At 41.9% G+C, this 24,877-nt stretch overlaps 1 protein-coding gene across 6 annotated transcripts in view; it reads left to right on the forward strand.

The window, feature by feature from the left end:
- The window catches only part of ATXN7 (ataxin 7), a 146,886-nt gene that overhangs the window by 26,880 nt on the left and 95,129 nt on the right, over positions 1–24,877 (forward strand). For 2 of the 6 annotated variants that reach the window (XM_042455861.1, XM_042455862.1), the window contains exons 2-4: positions 1,323–1,415; positions 19,925–20,359; positions 23,883–23,951. In XM_042455861.1, the coding sequence (XP_042311795.1) occupies positions 19,948–20,359; positions 23,883–23,951 (481 nt within the window). In that variant the 5' untranslated portion in view covers positions 1,323–1,415; positions 19,925–19,947. Of the gene's footprint in view, positions 1–1,322; positions 1,416–19,499; positions 19,662–19,921; positions 20,360–23,882; positions 23,952–24,877 lie in introns of those variants that run through there. The other 4 variants (XM_042455863.1, XM_042455865.1, XM_042455866.1 and 1 more) reach the window with 4 other exon arrangements.

Below are 24,877 nucleotides of genomic sequence, written 5' to 3' on the forward strand. Positions count from 1 at the left end.
GGAGGAAATGTGAGTGAAGGATGTATATACAGCAGCTGATTTACTTTCTATGAAACCTTTTGGAATTGTTTATTATGCTGACTGCTAATCAGGAAAAATCAAGTTAGATAGGGAATCTATTGTAAGATTACAAACTTTTTTCCTTTGTTCTTTCAGTGCAAAGTTTTATATGAATTGTAAAAAAAAATCTTGGGATATTCTTATTGACTATTCATATGAATTATCTAAGTCTGTAGTTATTGTTTGAAAATAAGTAAACAAGGAAGAGGATTTTTTGGTGAGATAAAATCAACGTGTTGATTTTTTGCAGCTGTATTTCAGGTAGCTGTATGTGTTTAAAGAGCAGAATTACTATATAGCAACACATCTTATTATCTCATTAATAATTCTGTCTACTTCTGGAGATTATTTGGAAGCTTCAAGGAAAATTACTGCAGATGGTAAAGAACCTGCTACAGACAATAGTGTGCGATTGACTGTTAGGGCAGAAATAAGAAGTCTGGTTGCTTGTGTGCTGTAATTACAGAGAAAAAGAAACATCAAATGGAGAAGTCAAATACAAGCATGCAGCCTTTGAGTACTCTTTATTGTGGAAAGAGTTTGTTCTACAGGTTGTTCATTACCACAGTATTGAGATAGTTGAATTAACAATACTGAAAGTTAGCTGTTGACAGTGAAATGTTGTGATTGTAAGTTAAATATTTCAGTATTGTTTATTTGTTGGCTTGCTTCTGGGAGCTTGCTGCCGTTCTGTCATCACAAATTAGAGCATTCTATAGTAGTTTTCTTCAAAGAAAATATTAAAAATTCTAATTTTAGTATTCTGGCCTTACCTTTCCTTACTACTTGTAAACAAGGATCATGAGGGCATTGGTTTTGTATGTGAAAGACCCCAGAGTCTCTTAATTCATTTCTCCATAAATATTTCAAAAATCTAAATATTTTAAATGTGATGGGTGATCCTTTTTTTCTGATACAGAACTGTCCATTTTAACTTTTTTATAAAATGGTTTTAAATTTGTGACATTTTATTATTTTTTAACTTTGGTATTTTGTTAATTTTAACTGTGCTTCTTTAAAAAAATCTGTTTTAAGCTTCCTTGAATCCTAAACTGGCAGAAAAGGCGGAATGATGATGATGAGAACTTAGTTTCAAACAATTGTATTCCAATGAACCTGTGGCCATAGTCATTGTAATTGCAGTAGTGGTATTAAGTGGTCATCTTAGAGCAGAATAATAGCAGTTAATTTCACTTCTATAAGATAAGATGACATAAATCTTATTACTGTAATAGTGAGTGTTACCATGTGTTCCATTGCAGATTTAATCAAACATAAGAAAGAGGAAACTTCCATGGTGCAGACAGATGATGATCAATTGATAAACCAACCCTGAGTTTTACCAGACTTTTAAGGTACTGTGACCTACTAACCTATATACTGTATATATTTCTCAACTGTTATGTCTGCGTACTTACAGATGGAGAAGACACTGAGACACAAAGGACAGTAAAACAATGAAAAAGATAAACACACAAATTGTTTGAAAGGCATAGTAGTACTGCTACTTTTTGACTGAATTTTTGTGAGATGGGGTTTTGTGATTGCACATATCCTGATTTTTCTTATTTTTTTATTTGGTAAGTGATACCAGCATCAATCACAGTGATGTAAAGCTACTGTTCTTGCTGTAAGGAGAAAGCCTGCCCTCTTTCTTTTTGGTTTCTTTGTAAAGAGGAAGGAAACACATGCTGACTTCAGTCTTAAGCACTCTGTTAAAAAAAACACCTTAAAACCTTTGCAGACCTCCAACATACATTAAATTTACAGAGCAAGAGTGCATACTTGAGATGTCTTTAATCATTAAAGCACAGTGTGTCTGTGTTAAGTGATCCCAAGTATACACTCTTGCTTAAGGGTGTTATAAGTACCTTGCTAAATCATACTGCGAGTCACCTACTATTCCATTCTTTATAAGAAACCTAGCAACTAGTCAGTATTATGATTTACTGTGGAGAACTTACAATCATAGATCTTCTGGCTCTCCATATGTTTTGGCCTACAACTACCATCAGGTTAATTACCTTGGCTAATGTTAAGGAATGGTGGGAGATGTTGTTCAAAATGTTTGAGGGCTAAAAGTTTCCTATATCTGGTTCACTGAATGTAGTTAATGGTCCACCAACCTTTTAAAGACTGACGCCTCTAATACTGTAGTACTGGGTTATGAGCAATACAAGCATGACGTGAAGCGAATTCCTTCATATCCCAATACCCTAAAGGCACCAAATCCTGTCTGATCTAAGCAAGAAGCTTTCAGTATTCCTTGCCCATGAAATTCATGGTTACCGTAAGTCAACAGGTAACTTGAAAGCTGGGACACACACACACATAGGAGTGTACGATCAATATATTCAGAGCAGATTTTTAAAAAAAGAAAAAGAAATAAGACTGTCATCATAACATAGTGGTTTCAAATTTGATTTGATTTGTATCCCAAACTTCCTCATAGCAGCCCAGGATGGATAATAACCCACACTAAAAATCACAGCTCTGAAATCCCAAGTCACATTTAATAAAATGTGATGTGAAAGCCAGTGTGGTGTAGTGGTTTGAGCTTTGGACTATGACACTGGAGACCAGCGTTCAAATCCCTGCTCGAGCATTTGAAAAAAACCCCCACTGGGTGACCTTTAGCAAGTCACACTCTCTCAGCTGGATGGCAATGACAAACCCCTCTGAAGAAACTTCCCCAGAAAACTCTATGATAGGTTCTCCTTAGAGTTGCCACAAGTCAAAAATGACTTGGAGGCACACAGTGACAATAAAAGAAAAGCATTAAAACAAATAAAATATGTACTTGTACTTTGAAAGCCTGAAAAAAATATGTTTTACATGACACCTGAATGACAACAGTATGTAAAACAACTTAACCACTAGAGGAGGAGACCTCTATAGTCTGATCATTGAGAAGAACATGCCATTTTTGGTAGTCTTACGAACTGCACTGTTGCATTGCATTACCAGAAGAGTTTCCCTAGTTGATCTTAAATCTTGGGTAGGATCATATGGGGAAGGCAGTTCTCCAGATACCTGTACCCTGAACTCTTTCAGTCTTTGTACTACTACTGGGACCTAACACCCCTGCCAAGGGGAATGCCACTCCATTGAAAACAAATGATTTCCCTTTGAAGTCCATCTCAGTTGCTAGGAAACCAGTACTTGTGCTGCAGCTTAATGTTGTTGGTTAAATGAAAATCTTCCTACAGTTAGCCCCATATTCATTGAGGCTTTTCAGTGTAACATGGATGAGACATGATACTAACTGGAGTGAAATTGTGTTATTCAATACCTTTTGCTCATCTGAACTCTTATCTTTTTTCTTATTGAAGAATTCTTCTCTGTAACAGTATTCTCCAGCCCCTACCCATATTATTTCTGGAACACAGAAAACAACCTGCATCAAATCACAATATTTGTCTGTCTAGCCCAGTATTGTCTGCTTTGGCTGGTGGCTTTCCATAATCTCGAACAGAGGTCCTTCATACCATCTGATCCATTTAACTAGAAATGCTGAGCATTGAGCCTGGGACCTTCTGCATACAAAGCATGCATCCTAACACTGATCTGTTGCCACCTCCTCTAACTTTTATGGACAGTTACCCTGATAGTTTTGTGGGATCAGGTTTAATGTGAGTTTATAGGTGGAGGAAGTCACTGACTCATTTCTTAGATATTAGACAAGCCCTTATGGGATATGTGGACTATCTTTTCTCAAAAATAATCAATATATGTAGAATTAGTAAGCATGCAACAGAGAATATTGGTAGAGTGAGCTCTGTGGGTGAAACAGAGTATATGTGTATGTACAACGTGAATAAGTTCTGCATGAGCTCAGACTCTTACACACCTCATTCCCTTCTTTCATATACCAAAAGAAGAGTTGAAAAACTTCTGCTTTCCTTTTTAAGCTAACCATAGTCTTCCATACTGAACCTCAGGGAATGGTGGTTTGTTTAACCTGTGGCTAGTGAAAACAAGCAGGCATGAAACCATAGTTCTCATGATTAGGTGATTTTCTTATACAGTAGTTGTAAAAAAGTTATTCATTTATTTAATTTATACCCCCTCTTTTTCCCAGGGTGGGAGGCAGCTAAAATTTTAATGGCATGCGTGAAGTCTCATATGCAGTCTTAGAATCATATGTTCAGTACCTGTCTGTTTTCTGGCGTCAGTTTCACATGCAAGTGTAATTTTCTTCTCCTTGCTGCTTAAAGATACTTCTAAACAGAATTAGCTAAAATGTTATGTGGCTATCATTAAAACAGCTACTGCTGTCTGCATTCTGTATTTTCTAACTGAGATAGAATATCAGGCATTACTGAAAGATAAACAACAACTAGTATTTTTCATAACCCCAAATGTGTAATTAATAAAATATGGAAAGGACATTGTGTGCCTGGTGTGGTTGTTCTGAAGTGGTCATAATAACCTTTACTAATTATGAACAAGTTGACTTTCATCTTAACTTCAAAAACTTAGACACAACTTTGTCAAAACTCCCCTAAATATAAAATCTTTATAAAATATAAAAAATCTACAAAATCTTCTCTAAAGTTACAAATACATTTTTGAGGGAAGAGCATACTTATCTTTATCTTGTAGATAAATACAGATTTTGTAGATAGGAATGGATTGTTTAGAAACAGTGACTCACCGATAGCTACCTACTAAACCTGTTATTCTGGTTCTTGTTTTAGATTTGTAAAACATACCAGAGAATTAGGGAAGATAACAGCATGTTAAAATCTTATACAAAGGGCAGTTAAAATTAAACTGACAAAAAAATTGAGCATTAGAACCTCATCTATATATCAGCTTAGTTCTTGCCACCCAGCCTAGTTCAGATGATTAGATTTTATTAGAAGAAATGAATTATCTTCAAAGCATCACTAGGGAAAGAGAGTTCTGTAGTAGGTGAGAACAGCCATTGAAAAAGACTTACTGATAAATACACTTTAAAGATATTATTTTAAGATATGACAGACCTTTATAATGACCTTTCATCTTCAGTTCCAACAAAAATTTGCACCTGTTGCAGTATCTACTGTGAGCTGTCAGAGTAGCCATCTTTATTTTGCTTGCCAGGAAGGGGGTGCTACTTTATGTTTTATAATACATGAAAATCTTGGTTGGCAGGCAATGTTTACCTTCATAACTTTTTTAATATATGAAAATATTTTACATAGCTAACATTTGTTTGTTTATTTTATACTCTACTGGGTAATATATGATAAAATGTACTGAATTGCATTCTCACTAACTGTAGCTTCTCAACACTTTTCAAAGGCAGTCCCAGAATGGGACACATTACAGTATTTCTAACTGAGAGATAGGCCTGGTACAGATGGGCACTTTGCGGTGTCCTCACCGCGAACTAGGGCTAGATGAGGCTGGGCCCCTAGTATGCGAGGAGGCCGCCATCATGGCTTGCCTCTGGCTACATGGGCGGCACCATGATGGTGCAATCATGGTGCCGCCTGCGTGGCACAGCACCCAAACGGTGGTGGCCGGAAATGATGCGATCAGGGCGCACAAGCGCACCAATTGCACCCCTGCCAGGAAGCTGCTTTTGGCAGCTTCTTTCTGCTCCTGAGAGGGAGCGCATCGTTGCTGTGCCATTTGGTTGCTGTAGCAACGATGCGGGGCAAAGATAGGTGGCAGGGAGCTGCCTGTCTGTCAAGCCCCTTAGTTCAAGTAGGGATCCTTAGCTAAATCAGAAACACAAAGAAGACCAACTCCATCAAGAACAGGTTATGATTTCAGTCCTGGGCGGCTACCCCATAGATTTACCCAACACAGCTTGTATTGTTTGTATTGTTCACCCTTATGGTGATGCTTCATGTAGCATAAGGGAAGGAGCTACAACCAAACCCTCAGGAGCCTGGCTAAAACTTCCTTCAGCTTAGCTGGTGGTGGGGCATGATGGGAATAGTAGTTCATTAGAACCTGGAGGGCCGTAGGTTCTCCACCCCTGCTCTAGAACAAGAGTGGCCCTGAGCTACATTTGATGGGATTTCACCAATGGTAGGATATTCTCTCACTTCAGTATTTGACTGTTTTCTGATGCCTTTTAAAATACTCTAGTATTTTTAGTTAAACCTTTATAGTTTAACACCAGCCAGCCCTGTTGTGGTGCCTTCCAGATATGTTCGACTGGAATTGCCGTCTTACCCAGTCAGGATAGCTATTGACTGTGATGTTTGCAAATGATGGGAATTTTAATTGAACATGTTTCAAGGATACCATGATATTTCATCAGTCAGGAAGGCTGATTTGCACTTTCATAACTGTGCTAAATAGACTTTTACTTTTTGTCTGTATAGTAAGATAGTGAAAATTTTGATATCTTTCATTCAAATGTGCCATCAAGTTAATGGTCTTATTTGATGTATAATGTTGCTTTCAAAAATTTAATCCTGAGTTAAAATCCCAAATGTGAGTTTTATAAGGCCACCAAAGAAATTTTTTTATGTAAAAACAAGCAAAACAAAACCAAAATAAGAAATCCATAAACACTTCAATTTTTTTAGTGGATGCTTTTATTTTTATTATGGAAGAAATAGTTCAGATTCGTATATCAATGTGTTTAAAATGTTTAGGTGCATTAAGTATATTAGAAGAACAAAATAACAGAAGGAGCTGTTGCCTGTTATACAAGGAGTGCTGCCTGTTATACAATGAATGATGCTCATTAAGCATTCTGGCTTTTCCCGTAATTAGAACATGGCCAGTATATATATTAAAATACACTGAAAGCAATCATACTAAAAAATAAAATATAATACAGTATTCCAACAAATCACTTCCTCCCCAGTACAAGTTTAATTATAGCTCTTTAAAAGCCATCTTAGGCTGCATCCACACTTCAGAAATAATCCAGTTTAATTACCATGGCTCAGCGCTAAGGAATTCTGGGAATTGTAGTTTCATGAACATCTGCACCATCTCTGTCAGAGAGCTCTGGTGCTGCAAGAAACTACAAATCTCAGGATTTCATAATATTGAAGCATGGCAGTTAAAGTGGTGTCAAATTGATTATTTCGGCAGTTATGAACTAGTTATGAACTAATAATAATAGTTAAGGTGGCTTAATGTAAGTTAAGGCTTTTGAGATAGAAAGCGGGAGAAAGGATTCTCACTCATCCTGATTATAAAGATTCTTTCATTCTTCCAAGTTCACTTCATGCATCTGAGGAAGTAGATTAAGGGGCTGTACATACAGGCAGCTCAACACCGCCCCTTTGAGGCTCAGATGGAGGCTGCAACAACCACATGCTTTTTTTTTTTGCATCCTGGAAGGGGCATCAAAAGTGCTGTGGTGTGGCTTCATGACTCCCCTTCTGTGCAGCGTCATTTGGGCACAGAACCATGGTGGCACAGTGGTTAAATGCCTGTACTGCAGCCACTCACTCAAACCATAAGGTTGCAAGTTCAGTACCAGCCAGGGCTCAATCTCGACTCAGGCTTGAATCCTTCAGAGGTCACTAAAATGAGTATCCAGATTGTTGGGGGCAATTAGCTTACACTTTGTAAACCGCTTAGGGAACGCTTAAGTGCACTGATAAGCGGTATAAAAATGTACTTGCTGTTGCTATAATGACGGCCAGGCGGTAAGGACTTTGAGCGTGTGAATGCGTACATGCCGGCACAAAGTGTCAGCCTGTACAGCCCTCTAGTCTACTAAAGTTTATGCTACACTTTCTTTCACAAAGTTAGTCTCAAAGGTGCTACAGGACCCCTTTGCATACTTAATAACATAATTAGAAATAAAAATACTGTTTTCACAAAGATGACTTTCAAGCTAACAGGAAGGAAATTAAAGATTTTTTCCCTATGTGATTCCCTTGAATAAGTGAAACAATAGCTTAATAGCATAATGTGACCTGTAAACAATGGCTTTCACAAAGAAAACTTCCAAAGTTACAAGAAGGAAATTAAAGGGGCGGGGAATCCATTTTTTCACACACCTCCTGGACAGGGACATAGCCAAGGGGGGGGGGGTCTTGGGGTCCAGACCCACCCTTCCATTAGAAAAATGAATGGTGTGTGCTGCTGTGCCGCCGCACTCAAGCCCCATTATAATGGTGGCACTTAGTCTGGACCCCCCCCTTGCTAAAATCCTAGTTACGTCCCTGTCCTGGAGGTTAGCAACCCAGCTACAGGTTAAGAACCTTGGACTACACGCTAATGTACAAGGCAAACTATTCCAGTAAAGGCGTAACATTATAATAACTACATAGAGGCTGTCTGAAACAGCCTCCGTATTTCTAGAACTACCATTCTGAGTAGCTAATGCTCCATCTGAATGACTACTACATTCCTGTATGGGTCTTATGCCAGGAGTAATATGGGAAATAAAATGAATGAATGAATGACAATTTGTTATATGAGCAGCTTCCCAACACTGCAGACTTTGGGCTTGTCTACATTACCTATAAACCCCAAATTTCCCCCAGGCTGGCTGTGTGCTGTTACACTATGTAGCTCCAAATCTCTGAATCGGGTCCAGACTGTTTATACAACACATGGATCTGATTCGAGGTTTTCACACGTTACCTTGCATTACAAACGCTTACTGTTTGCTCCAGATTTTCCAGAAAACTTGCAGCAAAATGCAGCAATGACAGGTAGCTGCCTTACCATGCAGTCTCTGCAAGCATCCCTTGCCAAGTTGTTTTGGGGATGCTAGTCATACTGAGGTCAGAATGAGACTGGACACCTTATTCTAACTTCCAAGTGACTGGTGCCACAGCAGTGGTACCACAGGCTCACAGGAATCCTGTGGAAAGGCAGCCACTAGTCGCCACAGCAGGTAAGGGTGGGATTCGGGGCCAGAATACTCCAGGGCAGCCCAGAGTATTCTGGCAAAAGCCCTTAGTTGTTAACTAATGAATGTTAACCTATGAATGAGATACCACCAAATCATCCTATCCACAGCCCCGCTCAGATCTTGCAGACTCAGGGCTGTAGCTTCCTTGATTGAATATATCCACCCACAATTAGGTCTTTCTCTTTTCTGTTGCCTTCTACCTTTCCAAGCATTATATTTCCTAGTGGGTCCTGTCTTCTCATTATATGTCCACAATACGATGGCCTCAGTTTAGTCAGCTTTCAAGGAGAGCTCAGACCCATTTATTTGTCCATTTGGCAGTCAAAGGTGTCCACAGAACTCTTCTCCAGCACCACATCTCAAATGAGTTTATTCTCTTCTTATAACCTTTCTTGACTGTACAGCTGTCATAGCTGTACATAGAAACTGGAAATACAATAGCATGCATGATCCTGACTTTGGTATTCAGTTACAGATCTTTACACTTGAAGATTTTATGTAGTTCTTTCATGGCTGCCTTTTCAAGTGCTAGTCTTCTTTTGATTTCTTCGCTGCAGTCTCCATTCTGATTAATGACTGAGTCAGTGTTGCTGTTGTTGTTGTGTGGATTCATATTATTTCCAATTTAAGGCAATTCTAAGGTGAATCTGACACAAAGTTTTCTGAGGCTGAGAGTGTGTGACTTGCCCAGCATTTCCCAGTGTGTGTCCATGGCCAAGCAAGGATTTGAGCCCTGGTCTCCAGAGTCACAGTCTAATGCTCAAAGCACCAGACCATGTTGGCTCTACTGTATAGGAAATCTTTGACCATCTCAATGTCTTCATTGTCTACAGTTATTTAAATTATCTGTGGTCATTGCTTTAATTTTTCTTATTGTTCAGCTGTGGACCTGCCATTGCACTTTCTTCCTTGACTTTCTTCAGTAGCTGCTACATTCAAAAGAGGTTTCCTTGCAAAATGCTGATAAGCGTTAGCTATGGTGCCACTGCCGTACTCTGAGAGATCCTGGACCAGTGTCACACAGCCCAGTCCTGCTGTTGCTCAGTAGCTGTTTGACACATTTAGTCTGGCTCCTCAGCAACAGCATGGCTGACATGGGGGACCCTACCAGCAGTGCTGCTACTGTCAGCATAACCTCTTGCCTAACAGGAGCACACTGTCCCAAAGCCTCAGAAAGGTGGTGCTGTGGTGGGAATACTCAGCCAATTGTTTTATTGATAGTATTTTGTTAATTTGATCCATCTAATGCAGGGGTAGGGAACCTGCTGGCCCGCGGCCGGATGCGGCCCGCAGGCAAGGCTTGGCGGGACCGGCCCCAGCCGTCCTGCCGCCGATTGCCCGCGGGGCCTTTGGGGGGCAATGTCTATAGAAGCCTCGAGAAACATGCTTTATATTAACATTTTTTTTAAATCAGCAAATTTTTTCGCGTGTCCTCCATTTTTTTAAAAAGTGTCTTCCATTTGAAAAATTTGTCCTACATTTGTCCTGGTTTATTTATATATTTATTTTTTAAAAAACATATTTAATTATTAATTTTTTGGCTTCGGCCCCCCAGTTGTCTGGGGACAGCACCCGGCCCCGGCTCAAAAAGGTTGCTCACCCCTGACTTAATGGAATCATTTAAAATATTTTAAATCTCTCATTCTAAATCAAGTGTTGTCCTGCACAACATGATCTCTGAGCAATATAACAGTTTAAATTTCTCAATATATTTCAGTTAAAAATTTAAAATATTCAGACAATACAGATTCTCAAGTGAAAGTGAAGTATTGTTATTGTTTGACAAATACAACAATTCCCGCTTCATTCAGTTTATAAGGTTTTAAGGCCCTCAGGATAGCCTTCTGGGCTTTTCTTTTAAAAACTGGAAATCATCCTTTTGATTTAATAATAATAATAATAATAATAATAATAATAAATTTTATTTCTATTTCGTGCCTCTCCCTGTGGATCAAGGTGGGATTACAACAAACAAATTATTCCAGCAATAAAAACATATCAAGTACATTCAATAAAAACAATAGCATATTATCAATACAATAAGGTTAATAAAATACAATTCACTTTCATAAAACATACAGTACTAATGGAGGTGGGATATTTTACAGCAAATTTGGTGGATAGGCTGTATATTTCTATTTTTTGCTGGGCTGTTTACAAGATTTTTATGCAGGTTCAGTTAAATTTGTCCTTGTAATGTGTAGCATTATTATAAAGTACCTAATAAATTCACTGTGGCCCAATTTAGATGGGCCTTTGCGGCGCCCCCATCACGAGCTAGGGGTTGGCCGAGGACGCACCGTCCATATTGGCCTCATCCTTATCATGTGACAGGGGCATCAAAATGGCAGCACCCTATACACATGGGCGCCGCCATTTTGACATGTCGGATGCCTACGTCCGCACGTCCTAGCACCTTTGTGACGCCACAAGTGCGCCATTGGCGCATTGTGGTGTCACAAAGTCGCCGCAAGAAGAACCCGCTTTTTGCGGGTTCTTTTTGTTCCGCGACGGAGCTGCGCGGTTTGGCCACTGTGGCTCCCTTGCAGAGCAAACCAGGGCGGCGGGAGACCACCCTTTTTGGGCAGTCTGTATTCCGTCTGTGTTTTCCTAACTTGTGGCTGAATTGCTTGGTATTGTCAAATAGAACATAGGGGAAAGGGGGGGGGGGGGCTATGGAGTTCTGTTATATTTTACTATCTATAACACATTGGTAGTATTTAGAATTATTTGCTCCATATTCTTTGTTTTGTATAAGTAATAATAATAATAAAAAATAATAAAATATTTATTTGTATCCCTCCTCTCCCTTTTGAGGATCGAGGTGGGTAACAGCAGACCAATATAACAGTTACATAAACAATAATAAGATATTCCCTAACCTCCTTGACCCTCATTGTCAATAGTTATTAAATAAGCATGGGATTCTGCCAACTGTCTTTTCTAGACCGTTTGGGGTGTGTCATACAACAAGCCTATCAGCTGCCAGTAGAAATATTGGCAATGAATGTCTTCACAGTCATGCCAGGCCAGGCGTTGTTTCCTGAACCCCCCCCCCCCCCGCCCCCGTGTAGATAAAATAGTATTGGTGCTAAATACAGCCTTTTATGTGTTTTTTTTTTTTTTTGAAAGGATGATATATGGAAAGATTATATTTTGATTGTGGTGCATCTTATTAATAGGAAGCCCAACAGAATACTTGTTCCTTAGTAAATATGGATAGAATTAAACTGCACATCCCACTCAATTTGTGGGACTTATTTCTGAGTTTATTATTAAATTATGTTATTGCATTCTTTAAAAGATATTTAAACAAAAGTGAGTCTCGCTGAAATTAGTGGCCTTTATTCCAAATTAACATATCTAAAATGGTGTTTTCATTAGAGAGGTGGGGTAGCAATTAGCAATTAGTTTTTTCTGTTTTTTTCTTCCCTCCTTTTGGGATTTCAGGAACTATTTTACAGTACAGTTGGTCCTCCATATCCATAGACATTTTGTCCATGGATTCAAGCATCCATGTCTTGAAGATATTTTGAAAAAATATACATTCCAAAAAGCAAACCTCAATTTTGTCATTTTATATAAGTGACAACGTTTTATTATCCATTGTACTTAATGGTACTTGAGCATCCACGGACTTTGATATTTGTGTGTGTGTCCTGGAACCGAAGCCCAGCAGATACCAAGGGCCTTCTGTATATTACTGCAGACACAAGTGGTATCCCTGTGCTAGGAACAGTGTTTTTAGGGTTACCTGTTAATCACATTGTAATCTGGTAGATGTACATAACACCTCCTGCAGTTTCGCCAAGGATTGTGGGATTAATCTCTCTGAACACACAGTGCAACTGTTTGCTAAAATATTTGTAGACAGCATGGTATAGATTCATCCGGAGATGACAAGATAAAAAACCAGATATGCTATCTCAGCTTTCTTATCTAACTATTACTAAATTAGAACACATTAAGACTGCACAGATATAGCATACTATTGCTAATGCTAATATAGAAGTATATAAATATAGAAGTGTCAGCCCACAAAATGTTGCTGCTGAGATGAAAAATAAGATTTCCTCCCCTCGTACAGTAGCTGACTGTAGTGGCAGCTACAAAATGGCCTATACCGCTCATGAAGGGAGCAGGCCAGCTTACTAGACACAGGCGAGACTATGTGCTACGTGCAACTTTGTTGTTATTTTGTTAACTACCTTCAAGTCAGCTTCGACTTATGGCTATCCTGTGGATGAGACATCCCTAAGATCTCCTGTCCTCAACTGCTCTGCATTATCCCCCACCCCAACATCTTCCCTCTTCCTCATTCTTATGATAAGCTTGCCTTGAAAGTTGCTCTTGTAAAGTTTGCTTGTGCTGTGTGTAAAGGGTGGATCCAGACTGATTGAAAACTCCCAGATTTTGTTCCTATTCTTTCTGATTTTATACTTGGTTAAAATAAACTGATTTGAGGAGCTGATATAAAATGTCTCTGATTGTACTAGGAGCTGACAGAAAATATTCTGGCATAATTAAAACATGTATGCATTTCCAAAATACAATTGGGGAAAAACAGGAACAAAAACGTTCTAGTCTTTCTGGATTCTGGGATATATTGAGCTATTGTTTCGAAATACCATGTTTTATGTAATATTTTCAGTTTCTTTTCTGAACATTATAATATGTAATATTTTCAGTTTCCTTTCTTAGCATTGATAAGACTTTCTCTGTGTGTGCATCTATATATCATAATTCATCTTAAATGGTAATTAGACTTTTGGAAGCACTGAATAGACTAGATCTTGGTTAAGAATACGGCTTTGATTTTGTTACTTAGATTGTTTTATATGTCCTAAATTAGAGCAACCAAGATATTTCAAATGGCACTTAAATATGTCTGTAAACATAAGATGAATATTTTTAGGAATCAGAAAGTGTGTGGGTGGGGGGGGGTGTGTGTTTAGTCTATACACTTAAAACATTTAAAAATATATTTGTGTATCAATTTTCCCAAAAATGCAACAAAATTCCTCCACTTCTGTAAAGAGTAGAGATAAAAAATTTCAGAAGTATTGAAGTCATGGGGGGAAAAAGTAACTTTTGGAGGAATGAAAAAATGCAGTATTAATACCTTTACAGATTAAAAGTTAGTTTGCTACTTTTAGAACATAAAATACATTATCTATAGCTTGATTTGTTATAAAATTATCATGCTTTGTATGTTAAAAATTGAATTTATTCAGAAAATAATTACAAATGGAGTACAAAGTTGTGACCTGTAATGAGCCCATGAATAGAAATTAATCTATATTTGCAGTGTATGAGACTCAAGAAATAAAAGAGTAGGAACAGAAGAAACCTTCAACATTGGTATAAAAAAGAAAATTATTTTGTCTCCTCTAATGCTCCATAGTGGCAAACAGATTTAAAGCATTCATTTAAATAAGAAGTATAAAAAGGAAACCAGGACTAGGAAGTAACAATGATTTTATACGGTACAGTACTTCAACCAATAGTTTTTAGTAACTAATATGGGGGCACTGGCATTTTCTTTTCTAATGTGCCAGAGGCCAGTGTCACATTTATGGCCATTGTCTAGAACTGTTTCTTTCCTTGAAGTTCACTTGAGTTGGTACTGGAGAGCTCATGCACAGACATTGATCTATAGACTACCGGTTTGAATGGTTTTATTTATTTATTTTGTATGCTGCTTTTCTCCCAGAATGAGACCCAGACTGGTTCACAGGAGATCAATTAAAATCCTCCAATACAGTTTTAAAAACATTTAAATTAATCACAATTAAACCAATATAAAATTATTTTAAAACATACAGAAGATAAAAGTAAAACACAGATCCCAATAAAAAAGCCTCCCTGGTCCAATTACATTATAAAACCTGCTTAAACAAAACACCATTTGCTGGCCAGAAAAGGAAAGCAGGGAGGGGGTCAGCCTAGCTTCCTGCAAAAGGAATTCCAAAGGGTGGAAGCAGCCACTAAGAGGGCTTTCTCTTGTGTCTTCACCAAGCCAGCCTATGATGGTGGTAGGACTGACAGAAAGCCTTCTCCTGATGATTTTAGGGCTCTAGCATGTTTGTATGGGTAGATGTAGGCCCGGTCCAGACAGGTGCAATAGGAAGCCCTCGTCACGTGCGAGGGGCAATGCTTCTAGACGCCCCTCGCCCCTCACACGTGACGAGGGCGTCAAAATGGCAGCACCCTGTACAGATGGGCACCGCCATCATTACATGACAGACGTCTAATGTTTGCATGTCGCAGCACCATTATGATGTCACAAGTGTGCCATTGGCGCATTGCGGCATCATAATCGCACCACAAGAAGAACCCACTTTTTGCGGATTCTTTTTGGTCCGCGGGGAAGTCCCATGGTCTGGAGGCTGCGGCTTCCCCATGGACCAAAGCTAGGCACCAGGAGACCATCCTTTTTGGACAGTCTGTCCTGTGCCATAGTTTCTCAAATAGTCTGGACCTAAGCAGTATAGGGCTTTATATGTCATGACCAACACTTTGAATTGTGCCCAGAAACAAACCCAATAGCCAGTGAAGCTGTTTCGGCAAGGGAGTTCTATGCTCCCTATAACTGACACCGGTCAGCATTCTGGCCACAACATTTTGGACCTGCTGAAGTTTCCTAACAGTTTCCAAAGGTAGCCCCTTGTAGGGTACAGTCGACCCTCGGTATCCGTAGAGGATCCGTTCCTGACCTCCCCACAGATACCTACATCTGTGGATGCTCAAGTCCCACTGACCCCAATGGTGGGGCAGCCACATAGCTGCGCCAGCATTGGGGACAATGCAACTGAAGCCTTCCCTCCCTCTTCCCCCTCCGAGGCTTCTGCTCCAGGCTTGGCTTCAGTGGTGGAGGTTGAAACCCCTTCGGCCAGAGGTAGCCAGAGCTGGCATCGGTCTCAGAGCCCCCGCTCCCCAGGCCCGACACCCAGGAAGGAACCTCCAGGCTCTGAGACCCAAGCCCTGGCTCCGGCTCCAATCCTCCCTGGCCAGCAGAGCTCCAGTCTTCGCCCCCAAAGCCAAGCCCAGGGCAGAAGCCTCGGAGTGGGAGGGAGGGAGGGCTTCAGTTCCGTGTCCTCAGTGATGGCATGGTTGCATGCACATGCCATCATTGAGAGAGCGCGGGCTTGCCATCCATGGAACCACAAGTTCGCGGATACTGAGATCCCACTGTGGTCCAAACGGGATTGTAATCCAGGCATGTGTCACTGTAGCCAGATCTGACATCTCAAGGAAAGGGCACAGCTGGCATACTAGTTTAAACTGTGCAAATGCACTCCTGACCACTGCTGAGACCTGGACATCCAGGCTCAGAGAGGAGTCCAGGAGAGAGGTGAGAGCCTGAGATTTCAGGGGGAGTGTAACCCCATCCAGCTACTCCCTGGTCTGCCTTTTAGTTCACTTGGGAGCACATCTGTCTTGTCTGGATTAAGCATGGCTGTACTTTGTTTTATGTAGAAGTTATCTGACCTGTTATGTACGGTCACTTTTAGAAATCATGTGGGGATAATAAATATATTAACATCTTTACTTATTTATCATTCTAAAGGAAAATATTTCATAATCAAAATTTCCATTTTTCTGAAAAAAAAGTTTCTGGAACAAACAAGGTTTTATTCCCCCCTCCAAATTTTTCCATTCCCCTCCCCCAGACTTTCTTATCTGCTTCAGAGGAATGCTCTGATTCAGTGCTCCAGATTCAGATTCAGTGCGCCAGACATGCCAGGCCTCTAAGATATAGTAAAATGTAAGGACATTTCCATTCCAAATCCCCTCCCAATTTTCTGTTTTTGTTTTTCCTTTTTATTGACTCAAAATAATCCGCAGCATCCACATTTAATGTGCTGGTGGTGGGATGTTTCCTTAACTTTGATTTATAGGCTTTTACATTTATACCAAGTTAGGGAATCCCCTTAATATATCCAGACTACTGTCCTATGTACATGTGAACCTGTTAGCTTCCAAAAGTCACTCAACCACCTGAGTACAACAGGTATATATTTGTTTTGTTCTTATTTTATTTATTGAAATATCTACTGAAGATCTACTAAAAATCTCAAAGTTGTGTGTAATAAAATATACAGGACCAAGTTAAAATAATGTAAACAATAAAAATGAATTTAAATTGGACCAAAATATATTACACAAATTAATACATTAAAATTAGACAGATTAAAACTGCTAAAATAGTTTAAAACAGTTTGAAGTCATGTACATGAATGGTTTTATATGAAACCAATTAGGCCCCAAAAGGTTTAGTAAACAACCATGTGTTCACTGGACACCAGAATGACATAAACATTGGTGCCAGCTAAGGAAAGGATATTCCATATCTGGGGTGCCACAACCAAGAGGGCCATATCCTCCCGAACCATATTGCCTTGACTCATGGAACGCAAAGGAAGGCTTCTTGAATAGGTCTTGACCTTCGGCAGGCATATATAGGGAGAGGGCTCCTTCAGATATTGAAGCCTCAATTCATTTAGGGTTATTAGATCTTAGAACATTGTTGTTGTTGTTGTTGTTGTGTGACTTCACATTGTTTCCAACTTATGGTGACCCTAAGACGAACCTATCATTGGGTTTTCTTGGCAAGATTTGATCAGGGTAGGATTGCCACTGCCTTCCCCTGAGGCTGAGGGCATGTAACTTGCCCAGGTCACCCAGTAGGTTTCACGGCTGAAGGTGGGTTACAATAAAAGGAAATACAATACCTGCACAACAAATCATCAGATACATAGTCCCCAACCCTCCACCAATATCAAAGAAAAAACAAATATAATAATATTGGTTATATATAATATTTAATATAATATAATTATATAATAATATCATATTTAATATCATATTAAATACATTTTACAAAGATTCCTTATGCCCTGAACTGATAAATATATAAACGGGTGCTCCCCAAACTGTGCTCTTTATAAGGGCTTTTGGACTTCAGCTCCCAGGATCCCAGGCTGTTGGCCAACATGGCTGAGGCTTCTGGGAGCTGAAGTCCAAAATCTCTCACAGGGCACAGTTTGTGTGCCACTGATATAAAAGAGCATTATCTGTACCGTAGTCCCTTTCAGAGGCGTTGCCTGTGTTTTATTATTAGTTTTATGAAATAAAGAGGGTTTTTTTAAAAGGCAGAAGCCCACTGAGTGATGCTAGGGAATTCTGGGAACTGTAGTTTTGTAAGCCATTTTAGCCTTCTCTGTCAGAGACAGCTCTGGTGCCACAATAAACTACAGTTCCCAGGGTTCCCTAGCACTCACTGAGCCAAGGCAGTTGAAGCGGTCTCAAGCTGGGTTATTTCTGCAGTGCAGTGTGTTTGGGACCATGAAAGGGTTAAGCGGACAGACTCCCACTGGTTGTTCTCTTCCTGAAGTTTCAAACCTTTTCCGGAGGAGGGAAGGGGTTTCGCCCTGAGTAAACCACGCATAGCATGGAGCTGGGGGCGTGTTGCCTTTGCACAGTCAATGTGTCAATCTCGGCCTCCATTCATGATTTTGACAGATGCAAAACCCAGCGTTCGCAGGGGCTGGGTGGTCCTTCCTTGCCCCGCCCAGCCGCCGCTTGCCGGCATCCGATTGGCGGACGGGAAGGGGCGATTTGAATATTCAATGAGCCCCTTTTAAGGCCAAAGCCGGCGGGTGACATTTGTGAAAGGAAGGTGTCCGCGGAGGAGGAGGAGGAGCCGGGCCCGTTTCCTGCTGGCTTCCTCTCTGCAGCCTCGGTGGCTTGACGCGAAAACTCTTAAGGTGGGAAGGAGGGAGGGCGGGGCCTCCTCTTAAGGTCGTCCAGGGAGAGAGGCTTACATTCTAAAGAGACAAGGCACATGCTTTGAGTGCTGGACTCGGATGCTGGAGAGCAGGGTTTCCAATCCCGGCTCAGGCCTTGGCAAGTCACACTCTCTCAGCCTCAGGGGAAGGCAATGGCAGACCTTTTCAAAGCAGAAAACCATGATGCCTTGGGGTCGCCCTAAGTGGGAAGCCATGGGTGCCAGGGAGGACTGGCCTTTGCCCTAAATCCGTCTGGGAGGAAGGAAGGAAGACAGCACTTCCTTCTGGCTTGAGAACTGCTCCCCAAACCCTACTCCTGTGTAACCCATTACAGTGGCAGAGGAGCCCTGCATGGCAGCTTCCTTCACTGCCCAGCTCTCGCACCCGTAGCTAATGGCAGGGAATACAGCACTTTGGATGAAGCGGATGAGAGGTCTTGTGGCGCCTTTACACACACTTGACCTTCGCCAAAAGGCCGAGAAGCGACTGCAGCACCTTTGAGACTAACTGCAAGAAAGACATTGGCAGCCTGAGCTTTCCTAGGCTTCAGAGTTATTTGCCTTTAGAGTTTAGGATCTCTTCCCAACCCTAAATGCATCTGTGGAAGTAGGCTGAAGTCTAGGAGTGCCCTTGCTGCCAACGTCTGTCTTTCTCTTTCAGTGAGTCTCAGAGGTGCTCCAAGACCTCTCCACAGACTAACACGGCGGCTATCTCTATATGTATCTCTTTGAGCACTGTCCCTGCTTTCCCCTCCTGTGCGTATCTCTTCCCCTTCTGATTCCTCCGTCCTCCTTCCCCTTTAAGAACCTTCCGAGGGACTCCCGAAAATAACCCGACTTCCTTTCTCCCAACTTTCGGGGGCTGGGCCAAGTGGCAGGAAAGGGAGGAAGGACGGAAGGAAGGAAGGCAGAGAGGAGCAGCAGCTGAGATGGAGCCTGGAGCGGGGAGGCTTCCTGATGACCCTCCGTCCTGTTGAGGTGAATAGGAGACGAGAAATAGCCCTCTTTGGCAGCGCCTTTGACTCTTTGCTATGGAATTCTGGGAGTTGGAGTTTGTTGTGGGGCCCGGACTCCCAGAATTCCATAGCAAAGAGTCAAAGGCTCTTCCAAAGAGGGCTATTTTCTCGCTACGGACGCAGGCCCTTTACTTTGGTATGTTTGTGTTTGGAAGTGGGTTCTCCTCCGGGAGCCTCCTTAAGAAGCCACCTTAAAAGATGACTTTTCTGCTTGCATTGTAGCGGCGGCGGCGGCGGCGGCGGAAAGAATGTCGGCGCGGGCCGCGGGTGACGTCAGAGGGGAGCAACGCAGAGCGGCGGCGGCGGCGGCGAGCAGGCAGCAGCAGCAGCAGCAACACCAGCAGCAGCAGCAGCAGCAGAGGCGGCCCCGGCCAGGAGGAGGAGGAGGAGGAGGGCCAGAGAGCGGCCTCTGCTCCAGCGCCAGCACCACCACGACGCTCTCCATTGCCACCGTCAGCCCGGCCGCCGCCGCCGCCACCAGCAGCAGCAGCAGTGCCGCCACCCCCCCTCCCAACAGCGCCTCAATGGCGGCGGCGGCGGCTGCTGCTGCCGCTGGTGCTGGTGGTGCTGGGGAGCGGCGGTGCCTGCCCAGCCCGGAGGCCATGCTGGGGCAGCCCTGGAGCCACTGGGTGGACGCGGCCAAACTTCACGGCAACGACGGTGAGAGGAGGCACTCCTCTTTCAGGGATTGAAAGGGGGAGGGAAGGGGACAGAGCGGGAGGAAGGGTCCTGGGCAACCCACCCCTTCCTCTTCCTCCTCCTCCTCCAAGGGGTTCTTCTCCTGGGACCCCTTGAAGCCACCTCTTGTCCAAAGAACTTGATGCCGCCGCCACCACCACCATCATCCCCTCCCACGACGATTACCTTGCCAGCCCACCTGAGCCAGGCATTGGGGCCCTGCTGTGAAATGCTCCTGGTATTTCACTTGGGGTCTCTCCCAACTCAGTGGTTCTAGGGACTGATGGGAAAGGGGCGCAAGAGACAGGCAGGGTCCCTTAAAGAGAAACTTTATTCTGAGGAAAGAGAGGGGGGAAGAGGCCATGGCTGGATCCTCCTCCAAGGGTTCTCTGTGGGACCTCCCCCTCTTCTCCTGGGACCCCTTGAGACCACCTCTTATCTAAAGGACTTGATGCCACCAACCTCCTAAGATCACTAACTTATTATCCCATCTGAGCCGCACAGGGTTTCTCTTGCCAGCCCAGAGAAGATCTGTTTTGGGGTGCTTCGATTGTGTCTCCCTGTATGGCAGGGACTGGGACCAGAAGGCCAGAAGTGCAACAGAGTGGCAGGGTGCCTTAAAGAGAAGCTTTATTCTCAGTAAAGGAGGTATAGGAGAGAGATGGGGGGAAGAGGTCATAGCCAGACCCTCCTCCAAGAGGTTCTCTGTGGGTTCCCTTCTTCTCCTGGGACCCCTTCAGGCCATCTAAAGACTTTGCTGCCACCCCCACCCTCCTATGATGACTAACATGATCCCACCTGAGTCACACAAGGAATGCTACTGGGATTTCACTTGAGGTCTCTTTCAACTCTATGGGCTGTGAACTGATGGAAAAGGAGCACAAGAGAGAGGCAGGGTCCCTTGAAGAAAAGCCTTATTCTGAGTAAAGGAGATATGGGGGGGGGAGGTCATGGCCTCCTCCAAGGGGTTCTTCTCCTGGGATCCATTGAGACTATCTTGTGTCTAAAGACTTTGCTGCCACCCCCACTCTGTGATGGCTGACTTGTTAGCCCACCTGAGCCACACATTGGGACCCTGCTGGGGAACACTACTGGTCTTTCACTTGCCAGCCTAGGAAAGAACTGGGCCAAATCAAGACACAGTGAAAAAGGAATGCAAGGGTCCCTTAAAGAGAAGCTTTATTCAGAGTAAAGGAGGTATAGGACAGATGGGGGGAAGAGGTCGTGACCAGATCCCCCTCCAAGGGGTTCTCTAGTGGTCCTCCTCTTCCCCTGGGACCCCTTGAGGCCACCATTTATCTAAAGAACTTGAGGCCACCACCACCACCTAATTTTTAACTTATTATTTCATTTGAGCCAGACATTGGGACCCTGCTGGGGAAGGCAGCTGGGATTTCACTTGGCAGCCTAGGGAAGAATTGGGCCAAGTGAAGACATGGTGAAAACCAAGTGTAAGAGAGAGGCAGAGCCCTTTAAAAGTTTTATTCTAAGCAAAGGAAATATACAGTAAGAGAGAGAAACATGAGGGATCCTGATAATTGGCCAGGCCCCCAAGGGGTGTGAGGGCTAACTGTGGGTCCCTCTCCTGCCTGAGTTGAATGGTACCCCTTGAGAACACCATTTATCTATAGAAACTATGCAGTTTGAGACCACTTTAACTGACTACAGCTCCATCCTACAGGATCCTGGGATTGTAATTTGGTGAGTCACCAGTACTCTTGGGCAGAGAAGGCTAAAAGACCTTGTAAAACTACAAATCCCAGGATTCCATGGGATGGAGTTATAGCACTTAAAGTCGTATCAAACTGTGTTGTGTTTACAGTGTAGATTTGCAGGGCGTTTCCTGTTTCTTAGGCCTAGGTATGTGTTTTCCTTGCTTTCTAATGCACATCTCAATTCGGTCTGGTACCTCATTGACCCACGTGACCAAGAGAGTAGTTGCACATTTCCAGGTGTGGTTTCTGTCAGAGATACATTCAATTTGGCATTTTTTGTTTGCAGGTGTGTGAAAGCATCTAGTCTCTCCACCTTCAAAAAAAAAAGTCTTATCAAGCAAAAGAACCCATTCATGGTGGTCCCAAAAGGGTTTAATGCAACTTGTTTGTAGATATGGTTGCTGTTTTTAACATTACTGTGGCTGTATGTCCATGCCATGCTGTCCATGGTGAAAAATCCTGTAGGCCTCCAGATGCTGAGATGCTGCTGCCCATGTTTCTCACCAGTGACTGTGCTAGATAAGGCTGCTGAGTCTTGCAATTAAACAACATCTGGCAGGCCTCATTACCAGTTTAGTACACCTTGAGTAGGTCTTTGTGCCATGTTTTCTGCCTGTCTCTTATGCCTGCTTTCATTGTTTATTGTATTATGGGAATAATGTATTGCTATTAATATTAACTGTAGTTAATTTTAAAAAAGCAACTTTTCTAATGCTGCTTTGCTTAAACCAGCTATACAGTAGTTTGTAATGCTAGCCAGGAAGCTGTGGATAATTTAAAGAAGAAGCTTCCAAACTCTTACTCCTTAGCTGCATGGGTGCTGGAAAGGCACAAACATATTGTGTCAGGGAAGAGGCTAAGCCTCTTCTACATTGTGCCAAATCATTGTTTAGCATAATGTCCGAATGAGGCCAATTTACATTCACTGGTATGTTTCTGCCATTCATTCTCATGACACACATGATATTTGAAGGATTCACTGGCTGTGAAAAGTATTCCAGGATACTAATACACACAGGTATGTGTATGTGTGAGAGAGAGAGAAAGACACGTACATATTGAATTGCATGTTCATATCATTTAGGATCATGGCATGTTCGTTAATTAATTTATTAACATTGTTTGTATACTAGAAGATATTGGGGCAGTGTACAAGGTAATGAATAAAATGAATTAGCCTAAAAAAGATAACAGCCATATTTAGAAAGCAAGCAAGAACAGTTTTAAAAGATACTAAAATCATTGACCAACTTTAAAATTTCCAGAGAAAAAAATTAGTTTAATAGCATCAGTTTCAGCTGCTCTCTGGGGAGGGACCTTTACAGGGGGCACTGGCACAGAGAGGCTCTTCCCCTTGTGACAGGATAATAAACTTATCCTGGCATGGGTGTATATAGAAGAACCTCTAGCTATCTTAGGATTGGGCAGGTTGGTATGGAAAAGGCATACCTTCCTGTATGTGTATCCTAAGCAATCATTTGATTTATCATGTGGGCTTGTTACAGTAAGTATGTGCATTTGAAATGCAAACAAAAAACTTTCATAGCTTGTCTTTTTACTTTAAATTGGTTTTGTCTCTCAAATGAATTCATGCTCCTTTGTTTATGTGAGATAGGGGAGAGGGTCTGTGTTGTAGACTTTTCAGGCAGGTCTGTTTTATATTTGTTATTGCACTGAATGTTTTAGATTTGAAAAACAAAAAATGATGGCTTTTTCTGTTATGTAGCCACAACTCTGTAAGAACTGAAGAAACTAAAGCCTTTCTTCTATCTGTTGTCATATTTACACAGGAGCAGCCTTGGAAGAAAGCTTCAAGGAATATGGGAAAAACCGAGAAGCAATGCGACTCTGTAGAGAAGGTGGGTCTGGTGTGCAAAGATGTCCTGTTTTATAGGACAGCCTCCATTCAGCCATAGAAACCCACTGGGTGATCTTGAGCAAGTTGCACTCTTTCAGTCCAGAGGAGGACAAAGGCAAGTCCACTCTGAACAGATGTTAAGAAAACCCCATTGTAGGTTCGCCTTAGGGTTACCATAAATCAGGAAAAAATGAAGGCACACAACAACAACAGTTAAATGTATGGCTACAGAGGAAGTGTGTGGTACGACCTGTGTCTTTCTGAAACCATTATTGTACACTTGTTTAAAAACCTAAACCAGCATGTCAAAAGACTGTAATGTATCAAAATATTGCTTAGTTTGGTGGGAAAAATTAAACATCAATACAATACAATACAAGGAGGTTGGTGTCGTGATGTGTTCATGCACTGACCCAAATCTTGCCTACAGGCTTAGCTCTCTGATTTTTGAAGGCTCAGAGTGTTTAGTGGATGTCATGACTGCTTTTGAGCAGAACTCTAAGCAGGGATATCAACTGTTTGTTTGCCTTGCTTTGTAGGAATAAAGGAACAGATAATGGGGCCTGTCACATTACAGAATTATAGCTTTGTGATTCCACTTCAACTGACATGGCTATGTCCTATGGAATCCCAGGATTTATAGTCTGGTGAGGTACTTGAGCTCTCTAGCTGTGAATTCTAAATGCCCTTTCCTAAACTACAAATCCCAGGATTCCATAGAATGGAATCATGGCAGTTAAAGTGGAATCATAACACTATACAGTAGTTGTATAGTGTGAAAGGGTCCTTAATAATGCAAGAAGAACTCTGATGTGTCAGACCACAGCCTATCCAGTCCAGCATTATATTTCTGACAGTGGTCAACCAGACATGTGTGGGCACTACCCCTCTCTCAAATTTGCCCTCAGCAGCTAATAGTCAGAGGCA

The sequence above is a fragment of the Sceloporus undulatus genome, chromosome 2, assembly GCF_019175285.1.
Source record: "Sceloporus undulatus isolate JIND9_A2432 ecotype Alabama chromosome 2, SceUnd_v1.1, whole genome shotgun sequence".
Taxonomy (NCBI): domain Eukaryota; kingdom Metazoa; phylum Chordata; class Lepidosauria; order Squamata; family Phrynosomatidae; genus Sceloporus; species Sceloporus undulatus.